At 34.4% G+C, this 22861-nt stretch overlaps 1 protein-coding gene across 1 annotated transcript in view; it reads right to left on the bottom strand.

Annotated features, from left to right (window-relative positions):
• LOC140152321 (E3 ubiquitin-protein ligase TRIM9-like) overlaps positions 1 to 22861 on the bottom strand; it is a 50333-nt gene that overhangs the window by 18374 nt on the left and 9098 nt on the right. Inside the window, 6 exon segments of the mRNA XM_072174624.1 lie at positions 774 to 800; positions 3410 to 3566; positions 6775 to 6915; positions 18525 to 18617; positions 20928 to 20956; positions 20959 to 21023. Of these exon segments, the coding sequence (XP_072030725.1) occupies positions 774 to 800; positions 3410 to 3566; positions 6775 to 6915; positions 18525 to 18617; positions 20928 to 20956; positions 20959 to 21023 (512 nt within the window).

Genomic DNA, 22861 nt, shown 5'->3' with positions numbered 1-22861 from the left:
GGGTGAAGCTACAATCCACGAAAAAAAGGTTGGCACACTTTGCCTGTCTTTTGGTATATCTCTGCCCCCGCTCCCCCAATTCAATGTTGGACCAAGCCATGTTGTCAACAGGCCCGTGAGACCCTCCAACATTGAAAGATGGGGAGTGGGGAAGGGTGAGATATAGGGGGTAGTCTGTACTTCACATATTATATACTGCATGTATGTTTCACTCGCCTCTCTAATTTTGATAGGGCACGCATTTCAATTGTTTAGTGCAAGTGTGCCAACTATTAATTTCGCGGATTGTAGCGGCGAGCGATATCATACAGGTATCATAGTTCAGCACAGAGTTTGTACTAGTAAAGATTTCAACAGCTTAATGTGCAAGTTGATGATGACAACTCAATTGTTAAACTTTCCTCTTTGGGCCTGAGTGGATCAGATTATGACACAAATGTAGTTCACATCTATTCAAAGCATGCATTAATTTGAAATCTTGGAAATTAAAATTCAACGTATAATATTAACGTATCATACCTGAACTAAATCAATACATCAGTGAAATGACATCAATGCAACATCAATGCAACGATTAAGCTTACACCACACTATTATAAACTCAAAATAGGCAGCATGCAGGGATTTGAGCACATTGAAAAAAACAAAATGATGTACAAACTCCCATCTTTACAATAAAGCATAAGCATTTATGATAAACGATACAGAATGACCCACAAAACAAGCACCAATTTCACAATTTGAGATACCAACAAATAGATTTGTTTTCTTACCAACATGAACAATTTTCCTTTTTTCGTCTGCATTGCACACATAAAACCAAATTTGAGTTTGTATTAATTTTTATACACTTGTACATCATGTTCTTTGACTTCTTGCTTGGCTTTAATAAAACTGCCCATTAATAAAATATAAGATATACCCCCTCTAGTGTTAACATACAGGACAACATTCAGTGCTGATGGGAGAACAACTTTTAAAGGGAGCCTAGAAGATGAGCATACACAGTGATTAATCTTTTGTACTTCTGCTATAACTAATACTATAGTAACAAATACAGGTTAAAGTGCTAATTAAACAGTCCAGTCATTTCATCAGGCCTCTTTACCCATTTTCCCCATTCATTCATTAATAAGAGTGAATGTTTGACCCCAGTTTTGATACGTACTCGTGAGTCATTCCCAATTATCAATAAAATTGACGAGTTACCTAAATTGAACAAGATAAATCAAATTGGTAGAACATGACTACATAAAAAATGTTGAAATGTCAAGAAATATCTGGGGTAACTAGATAAAAATAATGTTATATTAATATGATTTGGTTTTAATGTGATGATGGAACGGTATACCACTCAACAATGAAAGCAGGAGGTTATTGGAGCCAAATAGTCTAACCTATTTCCTATTTTCGCCAGCGTTAGCTGGCTATCTAATTCGGAGATCGTCTTTGTTTGCTAAAGAGATTACGGGGTACTAGCATTGGTTTGAATTACTTTGCGGAACTTTTTATGGTGAAAATATATAATAGACCTGTTATTGGATTTGTAAGAAAAAGAAAGTATGTTTTGCCGTTTCAACGAATGAAAACGAGTGAGAATTTCAAAAGTTATGGTTTGAAGGAAATATGACATTAAAAGTTCATGCCAGTTTCCACAGCATATCAACGAAAGAAAATTATAGAATCCTTGTTATCAGGCGTTCTTAGATTTACATTCGCAGACCTCCTGGAGATCAGCACTGCATGATATGTGAGTGTATTGATAACATGATTAAAACCTTTATGGACGTAAAAGTCAAAGTAAAAATATCCTATATCCTGTATCGTTTTATGGATAAAAATGACTCAAAATGTCATTTATGAAATAATTTATATCTTAAACATCAGTTTTGTCTTTTAGCTGAGAACAATTGGATGCAATTTCAGGGCCTATTTTTGATATGGGTATAATTTATATACATGTAGGCCTATCATAATTGAACAATATCAGTCTTTATACATTTTATAATGTGCTATATTAAGTATAAATTGCGAATTAATATAAAATTAATGTGCATGTATAAGGCAAGTAGGATGGCAGTTTTTAGCCAATTAACTAAAAACTGCATTTCTTTATATTAATAATGAGCTAAGGGTAGCCTAAAAGGCAGAAAAGACAAAAAGACAAAACAATTTGGAGTAATTAATTGACAGGAAGTTATAGGAGTTGTTTGGTTTGCTGTTTCTGTGTGCATGTTCTCATCATTGATGGTTTGGTGGACTGTCATGAAACATGATGGATCATAAAAAAGAGTGATCCTAAAAATGCCACCACCCAAACTAATTACAAGGCATCTTCTGCATCGAAGCTGGCTTTCCCTTTAAAGGGAATTTTTATTGTATTATTATTCTCATCACCAGGGACCAACATGCCCTACGTAAAGCTATTAGTCACTTAACTGGAGCATTTGTTCCACCGTGTAATTGAGGTTACGGTAGTTTTGCGGCTCGGTGATTTTTATTGGATGATACACAATCTTAATTTGTACACCAACATGTTTTACATAAGTATGAAAGGAAAATGACTTGTTCACTGTTCAAGCTCTTCTAGACTTCTGTACATTTAATGGTTGACTTATAATGGGGACAACTACATCAATTTTCTTGTCAATTCCAGAGTTTCCTTTGTGGGGTAGTCTTCTAGGAGCTTCTAGGCATATAATGGTTGACTTATATTGGGGACAACTAGTCAATTACATCATTATCCTAGAGTTACTTTCTGTGAGGTAGTCAGGCTAATATGCATTTAATAGTTGACTTACAATGTGGACAACTACATCAATTTTCTTGTCATGTTTTTTTTTTTTTGGTGAGATTATATTTCGTTTCCAAACATGAATGTTAAGCATCTTTGCCCTATGTTTACATGAATGTTAGTATCTTTGCCCTATGGCATACCTACATATGGAATGCATCTATGAGATTGAGAGCAAGGGACGTGGGAGCATTCAGTGAATGATAAGCCTGATTTTTAAGAAAAAAAGAATGGAAAAAGGGTAAACTCTGATACCCAAATTTGGCAGTTCTGACACGCCAGACACCATAAGGTTAAATCGAATGAAATCTCTTCAAAACTGAAACTTGGTTTTAACCTTTAATGTATGGTATCACCATTAAAGGAAGCAAATAGATGTTAGCCACGAATTGGGTAGAATTTATTCCTGTATAAATATCAAAATTGGTTATAAACAGTTAACTTTGACCCCAAGGCTTTGACCCCTATTCCATGCTTTAAAATCAATTCCATCCCTACCAACTCACAATAACCTTCTTACTCCTCTATGCATGCATTACCCTCACATGCTTCTCCCCTTTGGACTCAACTTTCCAGTCAAGGAAATAATCACAAACCACTAAAGTAATAATATACCTTTCATTTCTTTGAAGTTTAATCTTTCTATGGACTGGCACGCCAGGTCGCTGTCCAACGTCAACTCGAAATCTTGCGCCACTCTCGCTTCCAGGATCATCTCCTTCTCCCAGGATGCTTCACTGTTACGCACACGATTTATAAGAGCACCAGATACCTTTCAATTAATAAAAAGAAATTAAAAAGCGTTATTTGATCAAGTAAACAAACCGGAGGAGGTTTATCTAATTATGGAAAGCAAATCTTTTCATTAGGCAAGTAAACTAGCGAGTATAATGAAATCAATGAGAAAACCTGGGTATAATTAGAAGGGTGATGCCTAAATAGATCATCAGAATCTAGCGCAAGGGTCATATTGTTGTGGTCTTTCTTTTGTCTTTTTTGAGAATTATACAATTCGGACTAGAAAATGGAGTTAGACAAAGTTTGCTTGTTTATTTTATCAACTGATGTCAACATGTCTATTGTTTTAATGTTAGTAATGAAATCAAGTCTTTGCAATTATGTGTGCAACCACACATGTATATATTTGTATGCTTTGTGCATGGCGGCGTTCGTAACCACACATAAAAAAAACACTGTTGAAATGTGGACCCACAGGAACTGCGGATGTCCCCAGTTGCCAAGATGTGCCAGGTTGGCCTAAATTGCATGTTAAAGCATATAACACGAGTCCACAGTTACCCAGTATAGGACGGTCCCTGGTTGGATGGTGATTTCTCACATGTGGCCCTGTTGGATAGTAAGAAATTAAATGTGTGTGTCCCCGGTTGTATGGTGTTTTCTCAAACGTGCATGTGTGTGTCCCTGGTTATTGGCGTTTACAAGTGTTAGGGCATGGGCATAGGGTGGATGTGTGTTCTTTGGATGCAACGGACCACATTCCCCACTATACAGCTTTATATCTCCTGATAGCATGTAATACATTCCCTCATTCTCACCGTAAATAATTATGCACATATTATCAAAAACACCCCCTATTTCACAACCCTCCCTGGCAGCCCCACGTACCTCATTACCGCAATCTATTTGTGCCATAAAAACACACTTATGACTCTATCACCCCTCATCAAGTATCTAACTACACACGCCGCCGCTACCGAGCACATGAATTATTCCATGCATTGAGCACGCACCTCCAGGCATATACTGCTTTGATATTAATTTTCATGTTTTTGTGCGTTCATTTATAAATCGCATGTACAGCTGTTGCACATGTCCATTCAGCTGTGCATATACAATTGTACATTCATAAAATACATTTAATATCTTTGGAAAAGTTTATATTTATATTGCAGATTTAAACATTAAATGTAAATACTATAATACATAATGGAAATTTTCACTTCACAGAAGTGTTGATGGAGATTTTCATTTATAAAAGTTTCACACTTTTCATCCCTCTCCTGTGCAAAATACTGGGCAAAACCCAGGCAGAACTAGGTCAAGCTGAGAAGTTCAGCCCGGGGTTCAGCCTTGGTTCCATCGGATATGGCTTATCCCCACCCCCTTCCCAACCTGTCTCCCCACCCTGATCCCCACACCATATACCCGCCAATATACAAACATGCCACTGCAACACATTGAATTGACAAACTAGTAAAATGAACCAAATTTACGCAAGCAAAATTTTTGTGCTGAATAACATTGAAAATTGTCTATAAATAGAGACAAATTGCAGCGATTTAATCATTGCACTGAGCCATTAGCGATTATGTGCTAATCAAGATTCAGGTTTAACGAAAATGTCATTGCTAACCCAACATGCTTTTAGAAGGAATGCGGTGATGAAATTTGAAAGGGGTCACATGATCTCGCTACTATTTTATCCAATGTTTTATAGTATATTGCATTCCTGTACATTTTTCTCCTATATGAAGTTCTTGGAAAACATGAATACATGGCCATGAACATGAATGGTTACTGGTGTATACAAATATTTCACAATTAGTTTCTGAAAGTTCATATTATTTTCAACAAATCTTTGATTTTTTTTATTATTGAAGAGCATAAAGGATCCAAGTTCAAGCGATGAGGTGCTGGCGCCTACACAGGTATTTAAACGTTCAAACATTACCATAAATGTTAATGATTCCTCTTTAATATCGACATTTTCACAGAAATAAATGCACATGTCCAAAAAGTTCTACTTCGCCTTCAGTCCATTAGCGATCAAGTGCCTCTTATAATAGCATAACTGTAACAGACCCGCTTGACTTGCTTTCTCTCGGGAAATTGGCTAAAATATTACCGCAAGAAAATGATTTCAAAATAATTTGGAAAATAAGAAGTAGCCACAATTAATCAGCCATTAATGGAATGTGGTATGGTTTCAACCAACAACTCAAGTTAGGTGTAGAGCCTGGGGTAATGGCTAAATATTGCATGAAAAAATATTGTGCTAATGACATGTGCCATGAGGTAAAACTATCTTTGGTTTCTCCTTCACAAATAGCCATGTAAAATCAGCTGCTTTGGGGCCACAATTCACTGATTTGACTGAAAATTTTTGAAAAAAAATTTCAGAACATTTTCAAAATATGTTTACAAACAAATTATCAAATTTTTGACAATTTTTCAAACTTTAGCATCATTTTAGCCTCCAGAAAAAGAAAAAAAAAATCCTGACTGACCGACCCTACTTGAATCCATGCATTTTATCAACTTTGTTAAGGACATCTTTTGTATTATATTCTTAATTTTTGACAATCTTTGATGTACTTGGCGCAATTTCAGCACTACAGCTAATTAAGCACCTAATTACAAGTGCATTAGAGATGATGCTGTAGATCAACCTATCATCACTTGGATTAATAAATTTCAAAAATCCTCATCAATTACTTCACTTTTCTACCAGTAAGAATCTTGTCAAAAAGGAAAGCCGCTTGCAAACAATGTATGTGTACTTTCCTCCCTTCACCACTCCCTTTCTTGCCAAAAGTAGTAACTAGGCGAGTTAAAAAAAAGCGAGTTAACCCGTAAAATTGTAACTTGCCGACGGTACTTGGCGTCAAAATCTTAAATCGCCGACAGGACTTGCTGCAGGGGGTAACTTGCTAACTCGCCATTTTTAACTCGCCATTTACCTGTCACCTATCTTGCCCTCTCTTTTTCAGTTTTCACCCCTAATTATTAACATAAAAAAATGCTACTGCATCTTCAAGTTTGCTCCTAGCCTCAACCAACAACCATTCCTTTTGTCTCCTTTTTTCACCCATCCATAATCGTTATTACCACTCCTGCATCTTCTTCAATCATCACTTTGATGGTTAAAAAAGAAGAAATTAAACATATTTCTTCAAGTTTGCTCCTACCCCTAAACTACCGCTCCTTTCCTTTCCCCATCCATCCCTAATTATTATTACCATTAGAAACGCCGCTGCATCTTGTTCTTTCATCACTTCGATACTGAATTCCAGGAGTCCTGTCGTCTGTTTGAGTTTACTGCTGCACTGACCAATGTGGTTCTTAATCATCTTAGTTTTGAATTCTTTCTCTCTTTGTACCTGTAAATACATAAAAAAGGATAAAAAGAAACCATTTTAATGATGAATTAGTATCAAGAAGTCTATTTTAAGACAACTATATACAGCAAAAGTATTAAATCTCATTAAAGAGATAGTAGGCTATTTCAGTTGAAATCCTTACACCCTATGTAAGACATGACTTTAATCTCCCACACAGGGAGTGTGAATGTCAAATGTAGCCACCCAGTGTTGTCTGCTCCAAAATGGGTTATTCCAGTTGAAATTATACACCTCTATGGAAGATATAACCTTAATCTCCTACATAGGGAGTGTGATATTTCAAATGGAGTTACCTAAATGGGTGACTCCATTTGAAATCTACACCTGTGTGAAAGATTAAGGTCATGTCTTTCATAGGGGTGTATGGATTTTAACTGGAACAGCTCAATCGCTTGAAAATGCAACAATGTAAATACCAACAGACAACTTGATAAACATATCGATGTTGTACATAACTACAAATTATACTTTACAAACATTTCAGTGAATTTTGAAATCTAAGTAGGCAACAGACGTGTGGACAGAATCCTATAAAACCATGGGATTTCATGCTAAGCTTTGCCTGTGAAACAATAGAAGAAAATAAGAAATCTCATACGGTTACGCACAAACATAAAGATGGAGTAAGACGTAAACAAGTGTGGCAGAACGTGGACGTAACAAATGCGGAGCGACATGTAGAACGACGAAACATGTAAACAAAAAAGGAAGGGTGAAAAGTTGTTTACAGTAGTGATGACAAGATGAAGTAGATGTTATCGCATCTCTAGTGAGATCAAAAAAAATATTGGGGCTGCTTTCAAAAATAAGGGTTGCTTAAAAAGCATGGATGCTTAAAGACGAAGCCCTACCGAGCAGTTCTTCTGGGGTAAAAGCAAACCTGCCTTGTTATCAAATTAATCAGTGACAAGGTTATCTCTGAATTTGACAAGTGCTAATTGATGTTTAATGTTATTACATCAATTAGCACCTGATAACTTTGTCACTGAATAATTTGATAACCAGGCAGGTTTGGTTCACCTCAGAAAAACTGCTCTGGTGGGGCTTCCTCTTTAAAATAGAGTTTTGAGTCAAAACTTTATAGGACGTTATAAAGAAATATGTAAATGAAATTTTGAAAATTAGGGCAGCCATATATAATGAGTGAATGATGGTGATGAATGATGCCATTTAATGTTGGATATCTTTCAAGAAGTATATGATAAGAATACATTCATGACATACATATTTTGGAGTCAGAATCTTCATCACAATGTATCGCACTTGGTACATTGGCAATTTTAATTTTCATATGTATAGGGAAAGTGTTGAAACATAGCTTATACTTGCTCACATGTCTAGTTGAAATCTAGGAACCAGTTAATATTCCACCCCAATCCCATCGGAAATCTATGATGGTATATTGGCTTAGATGTAGGCTAAATAGTGAATAAGCTATAAATTTCATTTCTAAATTGCATTGAAGCAGAAAGCAGGAGTAAAGAAAACAGATTGCATAACTTGACATACTTTTTCAGACAATACCATATTTGATAATAATATTGTATTGTAAATGTTGATGAGAAAAATATGAAGCTAAAAAGTTTGTTTAATCAGTGAAAAAGACCTTTCATGTCAGTTATACATGCAGGCACGGCATCCATTTATGTGAAAAATATTGTAATATATGCAAGTTTTGTTCGAAAATGCTTATTATTTTGTCAAAATTTATTCAAAAAAGTTTAAATTCCCAAGTGATTTCCTATGTACTCCATCCTAATTACTGCTTTACACATCCATCTCCATTGAAGAATGCTTTCACCACATAAGATGATCAAATGCAGGGTTGCCACAAAATTTTAGGTAAAGATGGCAGCGGGTGGTGCTCAAGTAGCCCAATATCCAATCACAGGGAAAAAAAAAGACTACTATTTGGGTGCCTTTACTCATTCAGGTGAAGACACTATAGTCTCAAATCACCCAATTTGAATGCATTACAACATGACTGACCACATTTTTCTCTAAAAATACTTGCATGGCGCAATTAAATTTTTTCCATTTTTTTTAGACAAACAAGCCTGTGAAAATTGGTAAATTAACAGAGAAAATCCCAAGCAGCCCAATTTGAGCAAGATACAGTGACTTATTTCTAAGGTGTTGCCATCAATTTGAAAGTATCCCAATTAGGTGGAATATGCACCTTATGGGCAACCATGATCAACACATCTCAAACTATTAAGCTATTTCTAGTAGCCCAATTGGGTGCAATATGCACCTTATAGACAACCAAGATCAACACATACAACCATTAAGCTATTTCTAGTAGCCCAATTGGGTGAAATATGCACCTTATGGGTAACCATGATCAACACATCTCAAACCATTAAGCTATTTCTAGTAGCCCAATTGGGTGCAATATGCACCTCATGGATCACCATGATCAACACATCTTAAACCATTAAGCTATTTCTAGTAGCCCAATTGGGTGTAATATGCACCTCATGGGTAACCATGATCAACACATTTTAAACCATTAAGCTATTTCTAGTAGCCCAATTGGGTGAAATATGCACCTCGTGTGCAACCATGATCACCACATCTCAAACCATTAAGCTACTTCAAGGAAGCCTCATACCTCGCAAATTAATGTTCAAACAAACATTACGTTTTTTTCACCTCACGGCAAAAAGAACATTATCCTCGAAAAAATAATTGTCAAGTGAGAAAAAAAAATCACTAATTGATTCCACAACGGGCTGATAGTGGAGATAGTATAAGCACTCTTGTATTGGAGCACCCTTAACTCTATCCACGTGGGTGTCGAATGCAGACGACAAATTAAATTTTTATTTTTAATTCAAAAAATTTCAGAATTGTAGATTTTCATGACCATATTTGGAATCAACATGAAAAATGAATTAAAATGAGTACAAACAAGCCTATTATTGGTTCAGTGGTTCTTGAGATAGCTCTTGATATTTTGAGAAGTATCTAAAAATTTGACTTTTTATGTTGGAAGTCTATGGCTAGCACGCAGAGCATTAATTGCAGATTCTCTGTACGCATATCATATTTTATTCCAGTTTTTTTAAATATTTAAATCTCTATTAGGTGTCTTATACTCTTATCCCTTGTGTTTTTGTAACATACTTAGGCAGACTGTTTAAGGATTATCTAGGGTTTATGTTGTTAATGTCAACGGAATCGACAAAGTATTTAACGGGACTGGAATGGTTGGAGGAGATTCGTCGCGTGGGTGTGAACATTTTAACTGGGCATGTTGTGAGCTAACAAGTGTTGATGAAAAGTGATTGAATGATTAGACGTCGGAAAGGTATATCGGTAAATAAAGTGTCGCAAAAGTGGTTGTGTTTGTGATCGAAACTGAAAATAGGTCAATATATGCAATGATTTATGAAATTGATAACAAGTTGCATTCTGTAAGAATGAATTAATTATGTGTGTCAAAGGCTAGAGTTGAATTTCTGCTGTGACAATAAAAAAAAAAGAAGCTGTAAGTCTTGCACAAGGACGAGTGGTGGAAGGAAAGGTAGGCTCATAACTTCCAAGTGACGTCAATCAGTCTTGATAAAGAGGGAGCAGTTGACCTAAATTGTCAAAAAGTGACTAAAAAGAACAGAAATGGCTGATTTTGTCAAAAAGTTGGGGGGACATCTCCCACCCCTCCCAGGATTGATGCCCATGTAGTTTCCAAGACATCTAAAACTTATGAAGGGCAAAATTACCATATTCTATCAGGGGATGGCAGCCTCTTTGCCCCCTCCCCCATTTGTTTGTCATTGGTATTCTGCATTCAGTAATGTAAAGAAGAACAAAATTGTTTCAATAAGTAACTAAGTAACATCTCCACTACATTTAAAATGTTACTCATAATTCTTTGTAACATGATGAATAGCTGTAAAAACAGTCTTTAGATTGCCTACTATTATGAAAAACACAAAATTTAATAAAATTTTGAATTTGATATTGAATCATTTCTTTTGACCAACACATGCCTGGTAGGGATGCTGTTCCTTTCTCCTACCGAGACTCCAGCTGGGTGACACAAAAACGATTATCTATAGGTGAGTGAGTGTGGGGTTGCAGATAGAAAATATTGGGCTATTCCACTTGAAATCCTTACACCCCCTGTCAACTTCAGTATATCACTTTCGTTAAGGACATCTTTAGTATTATATTCTGAATTTATTTTTGACAATCTTTGATGTACTTGGAGCAATTACAGCACTACAGCTAATTAAGCACCTAATTACAAGTGCATTAGAGATGCTGCTGTATAGATCATGACTGAAAATCATCCACACAGGAGTGTGAATTTCAAATGGGGTTACCTGAAATGGTGACTCCATTTGAAATCCACACCCCCATGTGTGGGAGATTAAGGTCATATCATCCAAAAGGGGTGTATGGATTTCAACTGGAATCGCCCATTTGAAGTGTTTTGCTTTTGAAAATTTTGTGTTGTATTTTTGGACTTAACGAGTTTGTGGTTTCAATTAATTACATTATAATGTCTAAATTAGCTTCTTCAATGTAGGTCAAATTAATTTACTTGGTCAATGGAAGCTGACGCTGGCTTTAACAAATCACACAGGGTCAGTTAGCGTAAACAATTTATAGATTTTTGTTAACAATCCAATACACTTGAAATTTATATATTTGACACATTTACTTTTGCATTTATGAATTACTACAGAATACAAAAAGTTTTCAAAGATAAAATCATTTTAATTTGAATGAATATTTATAAAGCATTAACAATTCCAAAATAACACTAATAATTAACCTAAATCAACATTGGAAGTGATAAGTAGTGAAATATTTTCAAAGCAAAAATTAGTTATTTTGCATCGGCTAATGATTTTATAATGGCCTACTATCATGACTATGGTCAAGCTTAAATACCCTTAATGTCCTCATGGATTTTTTTTCTGCTGCTCTGTCAATATCAGCGGATCAGATGTTGGGGAGCATATAAAGCTTATATTTTTTCTTTCTAAGCACAACATTACCTACCTAGAATCATTATTTTTTTCTAACATATTTCCCTATTAAAAGCCTGTAATTTTATTTGTCATCAGTTATCCTTTGAATTCATTGAAGTATTTATCTCAAATTTAAGTCATAACTTCATAAAAGCATATATTATACAAAATGATATCTTCTCAATCCAATAATGGTGTTAAACATTTATCACAGACAAGCACATTCTGAAACATTGAGCAAAATTAAACAGATTATTTCAATAATCAAGATATAATCAGCAGTAAATCAAGATATAATCAAGATATTAGCAGTAGCATAAACGCCATTTTTTAATTACTTTCAACTATCCAAATGAAAATGTTACCAAAACAAACATATGACATATTTGTTTCTTTCATAAATGGAATGTCATTCAATTTGATACCAGTGCATGCACAGAGCTACATAACAGCTGCTTTGGTTTTACCCCCTTCCTCACAACTATATAGCAGAGAAAATTTTGTGAGGTGTTGATTTTTTGCGCTTATCACAGTTCAGTTTAAACTGCAAATTTAAAAGCCTAAACAAGTATTTTTGACCATAAGGCCTAGAAAATAATTTGTCTTGCAGCCCTTAAAGCTCAAAGTCCGAGTCGCTCGGTCAGAATTTTTTTTTCTTAAATATTTGCCTGCCACATTGCATACCAAAAAACACAAGTTCACCACAAAATACAATGGTAAACAATGATTTATCAGGCTTGTCAGGCTGGTTTTTTTTTAAATAACTGATATATTAAAATATATCAGTTCTGTGGTACGAATTACTAACAGGCAAAACATTTTGTGAATTTTATACCAAATATATGTAAATTAAAATATGGAAAAACAAAATGCAACCCTATTTTTTTCAGATTTTAGGGTCGGTCGAAAACGCCATACAAATCTTTTTTTTTATGTCTATGATTTAATGTGTAGCTCTTTTTGTTTAGAATTAATACGGCAAAAACATCCTGCTATAAGTATCTCTTTAAGTAAAGTCCTTAATACCTCATCTCAATTCTGTATTGCTTTACATTACCATACTCTGGGCACCTGGTCTGGGTATTTTACCATCACTTCAAAAATGACTTATTTTTACAATAAAATGTTCACAAATTGGCTTTAAAATCACTACTCTAAAAATAATCTTCTCTTAACATCATAAAATACGATAAGTCCTACTTGCCCTATTTTATTATTTCAAAATTAATACCAATGTTGTATCAGATAAAATTCTATCATAATTCCCGAACAGGTGCATTTTCTCCATGCATGAAAATTTTCTTCTGACCAATTTTTGTCACGGGATGTTATGGTACAACTAGATGGACGGTATATACCTGGAGAGTAACTCCAAGTCATTAGCTAACATATTTACCTGTGAAGTTCTCGCCTCAAATTAGACCAAGCTAGAAAATGCTTTTGAATAAATGATGAGCTGGATGCTACTGAATTGCATAATAGTTTCACATGGGCTTAAATTTTCACGATACACTCACACATAGGATATTTTTTGTTTTTGTTTCATATGTCCGATTTAATGGACTTCTCAACCTGAACGCATGTTTATTGGTACATAGCAATATCGATCTATCAAAACCATCTTGAATATATTTATTTATTCACTTTATTTTAAATACACAAAGTACAAAAATAAGTTGCGTGAACATTTCACTGATAAACTAGAAACACTTCACTGCCCTCTGTATGCCATGACCATGTCTTGGGCAATTCCATTTGAAATCCATACACCCCCATGGAATACATGACCTTAATCACCTACACAGGGAGTGTGAATTTCAAAAATGGGGTTACCTGAATGGGTGACTCCATTTGAAATCTACAACCCCAATGTGGGAGATTAAGGTCATGTCTTCCATAGGGGGTGTATGGATTTTAATTGGAATAGCACATTTGATGGATTGGTGGTCAGATCATCTTCTTTAAATATTTATATATCTAACACTTTCATCCACTTTGTTGTTTTTTAAAACATGTTATTTCCGGTAAAATAATTCACCTGGCATACGTGACCGGTCACCACAAATGGGCTGTGATGTCAGCATTTTCACTTCTTGAAATACTGGAAAGGCAAAATCTCCTCAAACTAAGCTTTACAATGATATATTACATGTCTATATTACTTATATTTACTATATTACTATATTTACAAGGTAGTAAATAAAAAAATCAGTAAATTGGTTGGGAAATTCTTTGTTTTCTATTGTTTTTGAAAGGTTTAATAGACCATATCTTAAAACTATCTCTGCCGTCATTACGACCCATTTGTGCATTACGGATCATTTGTGGTGGCTGGACACATATAATTTCATGCTCCTATTATTTTCTTTAATATTTAAGTGAGAAATAATATGACAAAATTCATTTGATATAATCAAGCAAAGAAACTATACAAAACTTCACCTCAAAGTGCCCTCTTTTGATGTGCTGCATCGCATTATTTGCATGGCGTTTCACTCCAAAAGTATTGACAACTAGGCTACAACGAAATACCTTTGATCCAAATCTCAAAAGACATTTTTGACAGAGTATCATAAACATGTCTTTTTTAACAGTAGATTGAAAATGTATAACAAACAAGTGTGATATGCGTGACATCGCAAGTATCAAAATTATAGCTCTTTTTTCCACCCCAAATCCAATTCTGCTTCTTTTAGTTTAAACACTCTTCAACACTTAAGTACATTCCAAACAGCTGTGACAATGCGCCTAATGTAACAAACAAAATTGAAAACCAGCTAGGGGATTTCAAAGAAAACACGATCAAGAAGGAGTAAAGCTGCCAACTTACAACTGATATCTTATATTATCATCACAATGTTAACCCATTTTTATTGAATTTTCGACTTGAGTACGATGAGTGACTTAGCTTTATGTACAGTCGCTTTCTTTTTATTTAGTTCACTAAATTTTACACATTTTGAATTTAAAACGGGCAAAAAAAAATTAAAACATTTATCTAACAGCTAAAATAAACCATAAAAGAATTAAAGTTACCTAATTCAACAAAAAAAAAAGTCAATTCAAAACCAAAATTTTTTAAGATGTGAATATATTGGCTTATGAACTGATAAGAAGATGATGCCGGTCCACATCATCTCAGTTGCCGTGACGATCCGTAGTCTCATCACCTGTCAGGCAGCTGTGCCGCCTCTACTACACATCGTTGATTTACTACACATATTTTATATCCCCTTCCTTTACTAGTCAACATGATGTTATTTTGTTTTAACTCATCATCAGCGCAGCATCTTCCCTCTGTTGGCGATTAAGAAGTAATACCGCGCTTAACTAGCTTTTACTTCCAGAGATAATTATTGTCAGTTTTTCTTTTGGTGCCTGGTAGTCTGACCTCATTATGACCATTATCTTTCAATGTCCAGTTTGTTACGACCTAATACCATCAAAGCCAGACCATTAGATGCTGGTTGGAATAAGAGTGGACATAGAGTGGACATCTCCAATGAGGAATTAATGGTCATTACATGTATCAAGTAACAATGAAACGTGATTGCATTTGTCAATTTGACTTTGTCTGATTTGTTAATTTGTTTCAATTCAAAAGAGTACTATTATGAAGTAGTTACCATGGTTACTGAGTGATAAACTGATGCACCTAACAGTAGCACTTCCGCATCTTGACCATACGAACATCTCAAATATATAGCATGTACAGATTCTTGCATATAAATACTAGCAAAAACAGGTACATTAGAACAGTACTTGTAACCAGCCTATAGCCAGAATTGGTTTTGAGAGGGTGGAATGAGGGGAGACCTTTTCAAAGTGGACATTTTGGGTCATTTTTCGAACAGTTTTTATTTAATAAAATGGAATTGCTGTGAAACATTTTAAATTTGTGATCTTTTTAGCAAATTTTACTGTATGTTTGTACAAAAAGTGGACCAACTAGGGGAATGGGTCGCATCACACCCTCCATACACCACATCCCCACATCAGAGTTTCAGTTTGCCATAAATAGATATATTATATACATGTTTCAATTTCTGCCTCGCCCATCACAGCCTATCCGAGAACAAAGCCACATTAATGAGCAGTTCAGATGACCCAATATCCTGACTGGCATCGTAACGTAATGAAGAAAAAGTTAAAAAAATAGTTTGTCTTAAACAAAAATGGAAAAATTCCAAAGCGGTGTGGAAATTTATCGCCAGAAAAGGCAATGCACACAATGGGCAATTTCTTTTGTCTTAGAAATCACATTTTTAGGCCATTGTTTTTGCCCACCAATCCACCTATCATTAATTGAATACACACTCCAACCGGAGATTTTCTCCTGTGATCTAGGTCGTTTCAGATGTAAGGGTACCATATTGTCTTTTGAAGGATCAGTGATTTGCTTGGGGCTTAAATACAAATTTACTTTCCCCTTTCCATTGGGCTATTCTAGTTGAATTCCACACACCCCCATATGGAAGACATGACCTTAATAACACAGGGAGTGTGAATTTCAAATGGGGTTACCTGAATGGGTTAATCCATTTGAAATCTACACCCCCTTTGTAGGAGATTAAGGTCATGTCTTCCATGGAGGGTGTAAAGATTTCAACTGTAGTAGTGCTGATTTTTGGTATATATTGGTAATCTTAATAACATCTTTGTGATTTGTAATAAGATTGGGCATTAACGCAACTTCTTCTATCATTGTTCCTCATCACCAGATGGTTGTTTCAAGTTTTCTTCCTATAGCCTATATCACACATGCTATCCTAAACCACGGATTGCAGCATCCAGAAGCCACACGTGGAAAACTGATCACACCGCACGTTCATTCGACCGAAATAGTTCAGGCCAGTGATTTGCATGTAGCCAAATATCACGGCAGCTAAAGGGCTAAGTAGGCTAGTGGGTTATGTTACAGTTTTTCTCATTTCAGGGGATGATTTTTAATCATCTTTATGGACTTCGACCACATACTCTGAACTTTATTCATTGCGTTGCCATGCTTCTTGCATTAGAAGCAGATAGCAGGAGATATATTGAAGAGCGGAAATGGTAATATCCAATTGTGTGTTAAGAATTCCGAACACACTTCCATTTTAAGTACTTTTTAAGAAAATGAATAAATCATGAAGGAAAAAAGGAGACACTATATAGATCTTCTGCAATGTGTGGTGCTCAATTCTGGATCAATTTGAATTTGACCCTAACCCTGTTTTGGGTGGAGAGAATATAAGTTATACGGTAATGCTATAGAAATGCTTTAATGGATGGATGGATGCGATAATGAAAAGTAGAATGGGAAGCATTTTATCATACATACTGTCAAATCATAATAATGTTAAAAATCAACACAAACAACATCAACGACAGGCAACCAAACATAAAACAAACACAATGTTGTGTTCTTGACAATATCAGGCAGAATTTTAAGGGAAATATACAAGGAAACTAAAAACAAACAAACAAGAAAGAAAAGCATACTAGACAAGAAAATCCCAGGCTTATTTACAAATCATCAGCAATTAATATATCACATCGCTGAGCATATGCTGACAGATTGTTAAGGAAGGAGTGTTGCGGCCATATTTTTTTATTAAATCTATTTACAAGATTACAATCTTCAATGTGGGAAAAAAGTAACTAAAATTAATTAAGCCGCACAGTTTAATTAGACTTGGCTTTAGATGGTGAATTGACGTAGCTTACAACCGCTAATTAATTTCTTTTCATTTATTTCACAGAATTTAAATATGCTCAAGATGCGAGGAAAACTAACAGAAAATGCAGTGAAATCAAGCAAAATGATTCGGATGGTGATGGTATTTGATTTTAAATTTTGATATGGTATATTGTTAAATTACAATTATTGCTGAAACTGCCATTAATATTGAAGCAATTGTTTCTGGGATATGAAGGTTTTGGCTAGATCTTAAAATACACTTTTCCAACATCCAACTTCTTGTGTTTCATTGCAGTATCTGGATAAAAATGAAATTTTTCTGTTAAATCTGCCCTTTTGGATGCTTTTCACTTCTAACTATGACCAAATTCTCCATAATCAGGCTTCAGCTTCCTCAGAAATGTGGGCTATTCCAGTTGAAATACATACACCCTCTATAAAATATATGACCTTAATCTTCCACTGTACAGGGAGTGTGCATCTCAAACAGGGTTATGTGAATTTGAAATCTATACTCCCTGTGTGGGATATTAAGGTCATGTCTTCCATAGGGGGTGTATGGATTTCAATTGGAATAGCACATTTGATGGATTGGTGGTCAGATCATCTTCTTTAAATATTTATATATCTAACACTTTCATCCACTTTGTTGTTTTTTAAAACATGTTATACTTATTTCCGGTAAAATAATTCACCTGGCATACGTGACCGGCCACCACAAATGGGTTGTGATGTCAGTTTTTTCACTTCTTGAAATACTGGTATAGCCCAATGCTGAGGCTACACCCATTTCATTGCATCACTGTTTTTCATGTTGCATATCATACAACCACTGTGAGGGAATGAAGTCACCAAGATATATTTTTTCTTCACCTTAACTTTAAATCGCGAATATTTTTAATAGCTACATGTACTCTTACCTGTTGAAGAAGTACGTCTTTTCTTTTCTGTAATAAGGCGATAAGGTGGTCGAATTTTGCAACTAAACTGGCTTCAAAATCAATGCCGCTTCCCTGTAAAAAAAAGAACGAAATAGATAAGGGACCATTTACAAACACTTGTTAGGGCCTGATGCAAAAAAATTTCATCGCAAAATCTCCCCCCTTTTCAGATCTCAAATATTTCAGGCCCCCCTTTTTTGACATGAAATTTATGGGTCAATCCCCATAGAAAAGCATATAAAGTCAATTTTCCCAGAAAAATTTGTGGTCATTTTTTCAGGGCCCCCTTAGGAGGTTCAAAACTTTTAAGGGCCCCTTTTTGCATCAGGCCCCCTAACAAGTGTTTGTGAACGGTCCCTAATAATGATGATTAAAACAAAAAAGTACACATTTAATGTTAGAGATGGTTATGAATATATGGTGTAATTGTTTTATACTGGTATAGGTATAGGCCTAGGCCTAGGCCTATATATTTATTCAAAAAACACATTGCATCCAAGTGGCTGAATTACACAATAGTATAGAAACATCAACTAACAAAAATAAAGCATATTAGAAACATTTTAGATATTGTAAAAACATAAAATTACATAAGAATAATTGCGCACTAGTTACATTTAAATATTATGAAAAAGCATCAAATAATTGCCAAAGAAATATTTAGAAATACTTAACAAAAATGAGATCCGTGGGTGGGATTAATTTGTAATTAAAGAATATATTTTGAAATTACTCACAGCAACTGAACAGTTAAAAATTCACAAATTGCAGGCAATTTGCTAAATTTAAATAACTGGGTATTTCATAATATATTTGATCTCATAAATGAATATAAAATAAGTAATGGAGCATATATCACGTAGAAAATTAGCTTAAAATGATTGAAATTTAATACATCATATTACATCATGACTGAAATTGCCTATGAAATAAAACATGAATGAGTTAACAGCATGAATATTTAAAAACCTCAATCCTACTACATTAGCGATGAACATATACACCATAAAGTATTACAAATCCAACATGATCTACACACGTTCACTGGTATTGACTATACAAGTGTGTTTTATAATGTAATTATAATGGAAAAGCGGGTATAAACCGGCTGCCACAACATATCACAACATAAATCTCATGGTACATTATCGCATACTAAATTATACCGAGTTCCGGGACATAATGCTTACATAAACGGGCAATTTTGCGTTTTACGTCAATGACCCACCATTTTCAATGCGCTGTTATAGGCAGGTCTTTAAGGCAAAAGCTCTGTGGGGCTTTATGTTGCTTGTCACTCGTTAATAGTTTTGCTGTAAACAAAAATGTTCTCTTATATATAATGACAGGTTGTTGACATATTGGGGATGAATAAACATGATAAAATCAATTATTGGTGAAAAGAGAGAGTAGCTAATGACCTTGATAAATAATCAGTGTATCTCTTCATGAACATGAAATGGGTTTGTTTATGGTTCGTTAGAAGGCTGATTTGTTCTGCTTCATAAAATGACTATTTTTTTCCTATATATAAGATAGATGGAAAAAGCTTATTTACTGTATCGAGTTTGATTTGAAGATAAACCTTACTCGATAGAAATAGCTTCTCTTTCAGATTATAAACCTGGGAGAACATTATTACAAAAATACAGCAAACGTTTGGAGAAAATTTGGTTTTTAACAAGTTAAGATGGCTACAAAAGGCAAATGAAGCTTCAAATTTAAGATTAAGCTTCAAATAGACTTATCATATTGGTGGTAAAGGATTTCGATCATCACTTTTAAATTTGAGTCAAACCTGATGGACCATTTTCCAGAAAGCACTTATAACCTCCCTATGATTATACCTAATTTGCATAATCATTTGCATGATAATTTAGCTGATCGAATATGAAAATTATGTTCAGGATCCTTAGCCCATTATAAGAAGTCTCTTTAGGCTATTCCACTTCAAATCCATATACCCCTAGTGGAAGACATGACCTTAATCTCCCATACAGGGAGTGTGAATTTCAAAGAGTCACCCATTCAGGTAACTCCATTTGAAATTCACACTCCCTGTGTGCGGAGATTCAAGGTCATGTCTTCCACAGGGGGTGTATGGATTTTAACTCGAATAGCCTATTAAAAACAAATTATATATAACAACTTGAATTTGCCTTTATAGCCACCTTAAAAACAACAAAATATGGACAGCCCCAGTGGTAAATTTTTTTTCAAATCTTTCCTTCCGCTAAAAAATGTTTGTTGACAACTATTTGGAATCTACACCTGTATTCCTAACCCACAAAATTGATTCATTTATTGATACTATGACAAAAATATCAACTTTATTATTGAAACGCAATATTTTTTGCGACTAAGAACAGCTACTCTACCCACCTGTACATGTTCCACGGTGTGTTTAACTGCACCATAAAATCTTTGGCACTCCTAGCTTTATCTGTAAGAGACGCTAATGCCTCAAGAGAGCTCCGCCTGAAAAACACATACATAAAGAAAAAAGAGAATTACCATCAAAAATCTGCAATGTGTCTTATATAATATCACATGAAAATATATATAATAATGTTTCTTTTCAAATGTCAAGTATAATGCAATTGAACTCTAGAGAATTTGAACAGTGGAAGATGGCTTTAATAATTCCTGTTTTTATATCATTTCTTTCTTATTTTGATCTGTGAAATCTCTGGATGTAAATACTTGGGATGAAAAATAATGATGTAAATTTATTATCTCAGTATCCATGAGAAGGAAATGAAAATACAACTTCAAGGAAATTGAAATTTCATATCGGTTAGGTTGGTGGTTGGTGTTAAAATAAATTTAATATGTTGTTTTTAATTAATACATAATTCATTCAAAGTTTATGTGTGACTGTATTTGAGCACTATTGTAGTCTTTATTATAAAGTCTTTATTTTCGGAGAAGTTAGAACAAATTTTTATTACTGGCAAGATCCTGTGTTCATGTTATTAAAATATCTAAATTCTATAGCATAACCGTAACTATTAGTATGAAAAATAACACAATTTTACCAATGTATTTTCATCTGTCATTATATAAAAATTTCCATGTAATTAAAAAAAAATGACAAAAAAACTATTGCAAATATCAGCAGTTTACACACTGCAACATGAAAAGATGAAAATTTATGATAATTTAATTGTCATACAAAACAATCATTCTATTATTATGCAACCATTTACCATTTGATTCAACACTTATGAACTTATACAATACTCCTGAACATTAATACATAGGTAATGAAAAGGAAACATTAAAATCTAGAAAATAAGTTACAATTCCGTCAAAAAATACATCAGACAGATAAGGTATGTCTATCTTGAGATCCCTAGCGTACCCCAACTCCCTAAATTCAACGAGACTAGATTGATGGTTCGATAGTGCATAGATCTGTAAGAGCCTCAGGCTTGCCAATTCCCGTCTCAAAACTTTCAAAAAAATTTCACATCTTCGCAGTAAAGGTACACGGCACAAGCATGAACACGTAGAGATGTTCATCAAAGTTTATTAAATATGTATTTCCTTTACCATTTTACATAACATTTTGCATTTTGATGATTAAAGATCAGATTTCTGATGCACTACAGGTCACTAGGGAAGCTACTCTTCAAAAAAAGTCAGTGACATGCATGTTAATATTGCATATGCTATGGTGAAGGTATCAATAACACCACAAATGTCAAGTTATTCGTAATATCACATTTTTGTTTAATTTTGTCATTTAATAAAAAACTACTGGTATGGTACTAGCCATGTTTGTCCCTATTTAAATGCATTTTTAATCTTTATTTAAAATATACCAATAAAAATTAACCAATGAAGAATTTTTTTCACAACTGCAAAAATGTTCATCTCGTCGTCTGCTACCCCGCCATTTTGCATACGATAGGTTAAAAACCTTTATAAAGAATCTTCAAAGTGAAAGTAAGTGATTAAGATAACAAGTGACTGTAAGCATCAGATTTTATTCCTACCGATGAATCATATACTACTGGGAATGTCTCACTACCACTACCTTTTTCCTATAGATTCAAGGGAAAACCCAGCGCATCAATATTTTGATTTCTCACTTCTTGTCAAATTCATGCGACGCCATGGCGATGCAATGTTATCGGAGACTCATATCGTCATGCTATGTAAAAAAATATATTCTGTTAAATCCTTCGCTATACATGGGATTGTTACTCTTCGTGATGCCGTTTGATCCCTGCTATGCTTGCAGGAGCGATATATTCAACAAATTATTTGAAAGGAATCGGTGCAAATAAAAAACGATGACAAATCTAGAT

This window comes from Amphiura filiformis, chromosome 5, assembly GCF_039555335.1.
Source record: "Amphiura filiformis chromosome 5, Afil_fr2py, whole genome shotgun sequence".
Taxonomy (NCBI): domain Eukaryota; kingdom Metazoa; phylum Echinodermata; class Ophiuroidea; order Amphilepidida; family Amphiuridae; genus Amphiura; species Amphiura filiformis.
Note: the sequence above shows the minus strand (reverse complement) of the source record. Positions and strands in the feature narration are given on the sequence as shown.